At 32.5% G+C, this 9,490-nt stretch overlaps 1 protein-coding gene across 1 annotated transcript; it reads right to left on the bottom strand.

The window, feature by feature from the left end:
* Positions 1 to 3,544: 3,544 nt before the first annotated feature.
* On the bottom strand, positions 3,545 to 4,857 carry LOC145017676 (tropinone reductase homolog At5g06060-like). The gene is made up of 4 exons (XM_078975667.1): positions 4,479 to 4,857; positions 4,165 to 4,381; positions 3,967 to 4,073; positions 3,545 to 3,883 (listed from the first exon to the last, which is right to left on the bottom strand). The coding sequence occupies exons 1-4, from the start codon at positions 4,782 to 4,784 to the stop codon at positions 3,707 to 3,709; spliced, it is 807 nt and encodes a 268-aa protein (XP_078831793.1). The 5' UTR covers positions 4,785 to 4,857; the 3' UTR covers positions 3,545 to 3,706.
* Positions 4,858 to 9,490: the final 4,633 nt, after the last annotated feature.

The following is a 9,490-nucleotide window of genomic DNA, read 5'->3' as shown; positions in this document are numbered from 1 at the left end:
ACTAACTAGATCAAATAATAGATTATCTAAATTTGACCAAATCCAATTACATGGCAAGATAATTCAAACAATTAGGGTTATCATATAAGGCAATAATAATCTAATTAGTTTGCAATTATCTTCTATTTTGATAAGGATAATCATATCAAATTAATAAAAGTTGGATTTTATTAATCAAAATTAATTTTGGTAATTATCTCAATCCAAAATAAGGCAAAATCCCGGAATTTGCATTCTGATCTGTCACCACGTCGTGGCAATCTATGCCATGTCGTGGTCACCAGGCAAAAACAACAAAAAAATGAAAACCTTTTTGCTTTGAACAATAAACTTTGCATCAAATACAAAAGAATAAACAATCTAAGCTTTGATACCACTGATGGGATTTGAAGATAACAACATTCCTATGGTGTTCATGCAATCCCTAATGCTTGGATCTAGTTTTTCTAATTGTGCATGTATATTGTCGAAGGCTTGCATACAACAAAACTAATTGAATATCAAATAAACAAGTTAGATGAATACCTTGATTGTTGATTGTAGATTTTAAAGCTTTAAGAACCTTAGCACCCCAAATGTTATGCCTCTAATGAATCATAAACACCACAAGCAATTAGATGAAGCAAGAGAGAGGGGAGATGAAATTCATTTCCAAGACTTCTAGGGTTAGGTGTAGCTGAATTTTCATGCCTAAGGGGTCTTTATATAGGTGTGGGAATTAGGGTTTTAGTCATTATCCTTATCTTGTTACTTAGCCACCAAGCAGCCCATAAGATACTTCTAGAACCCTTCATTTTGACGAATTCCTAAGGCCTTATCCTTAGAATTCGTCCACCCTATCCTTTAGGGTTACCCTTACCTAACTTTGGAACTATCACATAATTACAATTCAGTCCCCTTAATTCAATTAACCTCTTTTGACCACAAAAATAATACTTAATTAATTCTTGACCAATGTTAACTAAATAATTTTGATTTTTCTTTTAATATATTATTCTTATAATATATTGATAAACCATAATAAGCTCTTTCTCTATTATTCATCCAGTCAAGTTGTTTTGGTGAAGGCAACCCAAAAGGATCATGCTCTAACCGGGTCAAGTACATACCAAATATAGGTATGGACTTAGACACTAATCCAACATTAATATCTTTTGCCATTGAAACCAATAAGAATATTGTAAATTGAACAAAAAGCTTAAATGAGAAACTTTAAAGAGTAAATTACATGAATCATCCATCGTGTAAGAACCAAAATACATGTTTAGTTTCTATTTTTAAAATGAACTCGGACCATGTATAATCTTTTATTTCACTCGGGTCATCCTTGCGACCATAAAATTACTATTTTACATTTAATAATTTCTTTTTCATTTTTCTTTTATTTTCTTGTCATTTTAAATTAATAAATAAATAACTAAATAAATACCTCACCCCTTCCCTTTGGCCTTCCTTTTCCCAATTTTCTTCTACCTTGTCTTCCTATTTATTCCAACAACAACCCACAACCTTAATGTTGTCCACTTACCTCCATAACGCCAAAGAAAACCACCACGCCGCCCAATGGCTCCATGACTCCAACGAAAACCAAGCACCACCGTCAGTCTTCTCCCCATCAGGATCCACAATCAGATCCAATACCCTACATCACAACGTTCCTCCTCATTCTCTTGTTCTCTTTTCTGATTACCAACCTCCTTTCCAATGAGCTCTACACAGCTCCTGACCTCCCTAGATTATTGTCGTCCCACCAAGTCTCCTGAAACAAAAAGGGTGGACCTCCTAAAAGAAAATTTGGGTACTAGAGTCACCGCAACTCATCATCGATCTTCTTTCTCACCCCTTCTTCTTCAGCATCAATCGAACCACCACCAGTTAACGACATCTCCACTACAGGTCGCCATCACCATAATAGCTCACCACCATCGGATGTATTCTTCAATTTTCATGTGTTACAGACATCATTGTTAACGTACAAGCCCAAAGCATTAGTTATCATCGTTGGCGTCACATTGCTCCATGGGAGGTTTGAGATACTTACATTTTCTGATGGTTCTTGTGGTAAACAATGGAGTTAACGGAAAGAGATAGACGAGGGGTGTGGTAAGGCAACTCATTGTTAGAGTATTGTTCAGTGATCAATAATGTAATTATTTCCGGTGTTGCCAATGGTGGTTGTAGCAAATTCCGATGACTTTGTTTCTTTCTTTAAACAGTCCGACGGTCGTGATGTTTAATATCTGTCAAAAAATTAGGGAAAGAGGGGTTGATGGGGTTTTTTATTTAAAAGGGTTAGGTGGAGCCATAAATTTAATTAGATTTTTTTTATAATTAAAATTAGTCCGAAATATAAAAATAAATAAATTAAAAATTAGAAATGATATTAAAGTCATGTCATGTTTCACAGATGAAGTGTACAAATTTAAACTAACGAAGAACGAAACGTGCAAATTTTAACCAAACGAGGGACAATCCGAAATAATTTTTGAAAATATGGACTGAACGTGTATTTTAGCACCTGCATGAGGGTTACTTTTTGAAAATAGAGACTGAATGTGTATTTTAACACCTACATGAGGGAAGATTCGTATAATTTACTCAACTTTAAAAAGTTTGGATATAGATTGGTTTTTGTTTATTAAATAAGTCGAATAGTCCAAAAAAAAAAACGAATAACAATTTATTATTTATTTATTTTTATTATGACTATAACTATTTATGAATTATTGATTTATTTTTCAAATAAGTTTCAAAAGTTTCACCTAATAAAAAATATTAATATGCATTTTCTCTAAAATGTTTCTTATCTATTAAATAATATTTACATCCTTAGTAGATGTTTATAAATTTTAAATTACAATTAAATAATTTGTTTTTCTTCTTATGTAAAAATTAAATAATATTATACTTATACGTTGTTTTAAAATATTTTAGTTTTTGAAAATCGAATTATAAAAACATATCCAGTTGAACTATAATTAGATCGGATAGGATCGTATTAAAATTTTATTTGAACTATTCGGATTTATATTTTGAAAACCGAAATTAATTTAGATTTACTTAATTGGATCGGATCGAACCGATTCATCTAAACAAACACCCCTAATCTTGCCCCTGTTCCAGTATCTACAAACCACACCTTTGATTTTTTTTATAGCCCCAGGTGAAATATTAGTTTGATAAACTTTGTTTTAAATATTAGTTTGCTACTCTAACAACACCTTTTTAATGATTTGCTACTCTAAACTTTTAATTCCCAGGTAGGTCTAATCGAACGGATTTTGTTGCCCATGTAGCTCTAATTGAGCAAATTTGTTTAGATAAGAGAGCTGAAGAGAAAGATGTTAGGTTTTATGGGTAAAAGACGATTTTGTTCTCACATACTTGACCCATGTTTATACTTAACAGAAAAAAATAATAATAATAAAGGAGTTAACTATAAAAGGGATCCATTAGAAAAAATTTAAACCATAGTGACCATCCTTGAACATATTAAAAACTGATAGAGACTAAATTTAATATTTTGAGAAACACAGGGACAAAATTTATGAAGATTACTCTTATTTTAACCATTTTACTTAACAAACAACTCTTGACAGATTACAGAAGAAAAGAGAGAGTTACAACATCAAAAGACACAATACGACATAATTAATTTATTCCCAACATCAGAATCCTGCACATACGTACGTTTGCACTCACTGACTTACGGGAATCCATTGACCGTAAATCCTCCATCAACAGCAATGGTTTGGCCAGTGATGTAAGAAGCAGCAGGCATACAAAGGAACGCTACAAGAGATGAAACTTCATTTGGTTCTGCAACACGTTTCAGAGGAGTTCTAGATGCCATAACTTCCAAAAACTCCTCTTTTTCAATAATCTGCATATACAAATAAAGGGAATTACGACATTAACTATCAATATTCACTAAAAAGGGCAAGATAAAGAAGGCATGCATATTACATGTTGGACGAGTGGGGTTTTAGTGGCCCATGGTGCTACACTATTAGACCGAATGTTATCTTTAGCCCATTCGCATGCTAAATTCTTTGCAAGCTGATTCATTGCACCTGTAGACGCAAAACTAGCATTACAATTTACAACCCACCCGTTTTCATCAGACATGCATTATATATGGCGCCAAACATGAAACAACCATACCTTTGGTGGCACTGTAAATGGATCCGAAAGGTGTATGAACCAGACCCATAACAGAAGAAATGAACACAATGTTTCCAGCTCCAGAAGCTTTTAAAAGAGGATGTGTAAGTTGACACATATGGTAACAAGATTCCAAATTGGTAGCCATGATCATGGAATACTCTTCTGGGGTAAACTCTAACGTAGTTTTAAATATATTTGTTCCAACATTGTTGATCTACAAGAGACAAGTCCGAGGAAGTAAGTCTTGTGCATGATTGATCATCTGAAAGAAGAAAGAACTAGAGCTTCGGGTAAGACATGGAAGAACTTACTAGGATGTTGAGCTTGCCACCGAAAAGTGATGTAACTTTTTCCACAAACTGTTCCCGTTGGGGACGAGAAGATAAGTCGCAGACGGATCCAGTTACCTTAAAGCCCTTGTCGGACCATTCTTGTAAGCGTTGGTTAAGTACAGACTCAGTACGTGAGCAGGTGTGCACTTGTGCTCCTAACTCCGCCAGTTCCTCCACCACAGCGTAGCCGATCCCAAGTGTACCACCGGTGACGACAGCAGTCATTCCGGCTAGTGACCATCTGGAATTTCTGATTGGACCAGAGAAAGGTGCTGCAGTCGCCATGCTCTGATCGAGTCTGTTTGTTTTATTTCTATCGATATCACTGGCGCCTAATTGTAAAGCATTAAATCTAAGTTTTTGTTTATATGATATAGGAAAGAATTTATTGTGAGAAATTTGTTTTTTAATTATAAATGATAAAGGGGATCATTTCAGCCACATATTGTGCGCAGAATGTTAAACAACAATATTTATGTTAACTATTAACATAAAGTTTAATAGAACGATCCTTTTCATTAAACATTGGACAAACATAAAATTGCAGAATTGATACACGTGGTAGATTTTTTTGGATTTTAGTGCAAATTTTTAATGAATTTATTTTTTATTTTTCTTTCACTTTTTTATTATTATTATTATTATTATTATTATTATTATTATTATTATTAAATACAATAGTGGGCCCACTTATCCACCCCACCTCTCTCTCTCTCACTCTCTCTCTCTCTCTCTCTCTCATTACCGTCTTTTTCTAACCCTCTCGTCTCCATCTTCTTCCTCCTACGATCTACCCTAAGTCTTTCGTTCCTTCTTCTTCTTTCTCACCTTCGCCATCACCTACGCTTTACTCGATGACGGAGATGATAATGGAGAAACAAATCAGGGATTCTCACATCAACCCACCTCTAATTGCATCGATTTTTCTATGTTAATAGGTTTTGAGGAAACAATATTCCTATCAACGCAAAACTCGATTCCCAAATTAACCTACCTCCGGTCCACTCCATTCTGATGATGAAATCGACAACAAATCAACCCTAAAATTACCAATCTTCCTCCATACTTGTTTTCCTTTCACCTACATCGCAACCACCACCATTAGCAACCGAAGACCCCTCCAATGAAACCCACATCTTCTCTGTTAACATTCTTCTCTTCCCGAATACCGGATCTTTCACTTTAAAACCTAGATGCCTCACTAACGAGGAGGTATTAATCGAGTCATCTGAGATAAACAGAAGATAATCATGGTTCGATTTCACCCTTAAAATTGATTTCAGATATAAAATTGATTTAATATTTCATTAGGGTTTACCGGGTTTGAATCTTGACAGATCGACGGTGGTTGAATCTTGACATATTTGAAATCAATTTTGTCCCCCGATATGTCTTCAACTTCTCAATCGATTTCAAAAAGTATGTGTGTATGTGTAAATCCTTCCTAAATCGTTGATGAGGTAAGAATAGATTGCATATAAATTCAGAGAAGAAATCATCACCTCTGTTGGATATATGTTTCTTGGAATTCACTTTCTTGTCAATATTTCTTGTTACCACAGATTCTAGATTCGAACGACGATTAGGAGAGAAGAGGACAGATGAGGAAATGCTGATGTAGAAGTGTACGTGTGTGTGTGTGTGTGAGAGAGAATTTGCAGAGAGGGAGAGAGATAGAGAGAGAGAGAGTGGTGGGGTGGATAAGTGAGCCCACTTTTATATTTAATAATAATATTATTATTAAAAAGTGAAAGAAAAATGAAAAATAAATTCATTAAGGCTGACAATCTTTTTAGTTTGGACAGGGACCAAAAGTGCAAGCAAAGTGGTTCAAAAGGACCATTAATCCAAAAAAAATTGGGGTTTGGACTAAAACCCCAAAAAAATGCATATCACAGGGACCATTTTTGCAATTTTGTCTAAATATTAGGTGTAAAGTTCATATATTATATGGATTAATTAAAAAAACTAAAAATAAAAGTTTAAATATTTAAAAACTTTGAATTTATAAGAAAATAAGAAAAAATAATGAATTATTAAAATTGGTTTTTATTCTAAATTTAAATAAATAAGCAAAATAAACTAATGAACTTTAATTTAGGATTTTTAAAATAAAAATGTAAGTCCATTAATAAAATTGATATTCATTTATTACAACATTTAATGTAATTATTACATTAAAGTATTATGTTAAATTTATTAAAATAGAAAAACTCATAAAATGATATGTGGAAAAGAAATTAATTTAAAATACCCATAAAATGATATTTGACAAATTAAATGATAATGTGACATGTGGCAAAAAAAATTATTTATTAGAGTGGATTCTAATAAAATATTGCTTATTTTTTTAACAGAAAAGAAAGATCTATATGTGCACAAAGGTAGCTAAAACCTATAAAATTAATGTGCGTATGTTAACCGATCATTCCAAAGAATATATGTTAACTTTTCTAAACTTGAACCAACACAAAGAAATTCTAATCTAACAAAAGAATCCTTTCATTATACTTGTCTTCTTCTGAACTCATTTCACTCCAAATTTAAATTACTAATTTACCTTTAACTTTTATTTTTCACCGTTACATCCAAATAAACTATATCAGTTTAATGAAAATATCAGTCAATGCGAAAATATGAAATCAATCCCGTAATATTTGGAATCAATTTATCTTCAATGTAATCTTGATAAAACAAGATTTTAATATTATTCAAATTTGAATACTATAGCCAACATGAATTTTGGATTTTATATATACAAGGTAATTGCATTATCTCCAAAATTGAATCAAAGCATTCTTCCTTGCCAAAGCTCTCCGGTGATCAATTGATGCATTGGTCTTCCTCTTCATTTTTAGACATCCTCTTGCTCGCCAAGATGAACTTGGTCTTGCTTTTCTTCCTCTTTCGCTCTTTATACTTATTGAAGCTAGGTTTTTTGTATTTTTAACAATTTTTTAATGAAAATGGTCCATATATTTTGGAAGAAAATCTAGATAGATGGGGAAGTCATGTCTTTCCTTTAGGTTGCTTGTTTTCTTTCATCCCCATGTGAAAGAATGTTTTAGGTTATTTTCTTCCGTACTTTCTTTCTTGTGCTCATCTTTGCAGAATGATTTTGGGATGAAGGTTGAGCATAAGATCATTCTCTCCGATTAGGTATGTATGTACCCACATTTATTTACTTTCATCACTTTAGAGAATGACAAAACTTAATTATTTTCTTCTTCATCTTTTTGATTAAGTTTCTAATTGATTTTTCTTGGGGTACGATGATCTCTAATTCTACGAACCTTCTATTTTGTCATTTAAGCTGAATTTTTATTAATAAATTTTCCTCTTCCTTCAAAACAACGAACAAAATTGATGAACAACCAACTTACAACCCGCTAAATCAACAATCATGTCTCTAAATTTTCAAGATTTGATGTAACCATTGGATATTAATGTCTAATTCCATAACTATAACTAGTAAGACTTGACCCGACCCGACATGGTCCATTTGGGTTGCATGGCATCATGCATTTGGATAAACTAAAATGAAAGAAATAACACTTAAGGTTTGTTAATATATTATAAGTTCTAATATATTAATAAGGTTATTTAATTAGTATTAATCAAGAATTAATTTGGAATTAATTAAGTGATCAAAGGAGACTAATTAAGTATATGGGTTGATTGTGTAAATCATTCATTCTTATATATGTGGGCTTGTGATCCAAGATTCCTTATGTTGGACTAAGTTCAAGGGGTGACCCATAGATACTCCATGGAGGTTAAAATCCATGGAGCATAAGGAATGGGTAAAGTCATGAGTTACATGGTGTAACCCTAATAACCACCATATAAAAGAATCCCATGGCTCAAGAAATCGTGCACTATGTGTAAGTGTGAGGGCTAAACGATTTCAAGGAGTGTTCAAGTTTCTCTCAAGTTATTCCAAGTGTATTTGGTGTTCTGTGAACCATTTGAGGTGTCACACTTTGGGCACTAGTGTGACAACTGTCAATTCAGGTCATTCTTGGACTCATGCATCTTTATAATAACCATTCATGCACAACATGCCATGACCTAGTAGTATAAATTAGGTCAAAAATCTTGCATAAACTAGGATCCAACTAAGGTCTAGGACTAATATACTTGATACTTACAATTCTAGTAAGTTGCTTAGCTACAATAGGAAATGCCAATACTATAATTAGAATAAGCTTCAAACTTTGTTATAATTGAAATAGGGTATAAAACTCTAAAAATAAATTAAAACACTCTAATTATACTTCAACATGTTGTTGAATATCAATCAATGTTCCAAAAACTCTAAACAGCCAAAAATCCAAATTTATAAATCTTAAAGCTTAAAAACTTTATAAAATTTGGCTATAAACTTTCTAATATCAAATTTTATTAATCAAATTATGGATTATACCAATGAAATAGAAATATAAATTACAAGTATTAATCATAATTTATTAGTTAAAAACAAGATTTTTAAATAAATCAAAAATTGCTTAAAGAATCACTTTTATAAAAATTAGATTTTTATAAAAATTAGATTTTTATAAAAATTAAGGAGGGATTTTTTATAAAAATTTGAATTTAGGAGAGAGGAGGCTTTAATGCCTCAAAAATCTGGCCATCTCCCCTCTCCCCATGCACTCTCTTCCCAAAACTCATGATTAAACTCAAACCCACACTCCACCTCTTCTCTCTTCACTCTTCTCACTTCACTCTCTTCACACACTTCACCCTCTTCCTCTCTCTCTCTAAACTCACGAAATTTCTCTCATTTCTCTGCCAAATTTCAAGACTTTGAAGACCTTGAAGTGTTCTTACTTCTCTCAAGATCATAACCAAGGTAAACAACATCATCTTCTTCCATAGTTTGATGATTCTACTTCTTTTCCTTCTTAGTTTTCTCTTCTTTTAGGATTCTATGCCTTTCCATGGCTAGAAATCTTTATTCTCCCCTTGTGGTTTGTAGATTCTCACCA

Source organism: Lactuca saligna, chromosome 9, assembly GCF_052625555.1.
Source record: "Lactuca saligna cultivar CGN05327 chromosome 9, ASM5262555v1, whole genome shotgun sequence".
Taxonomy (NCBI): Eukaryota; Viridiplantae; Streptophyta; class Magnoliopsida; order Asterales; family Asteraceae; genus Lactuca; species Lactuca saligna.
Note: the sequence above shows the minus strand (reverse complement) of the source record. Positions and strands in the feature narration are given on the sequence as shown.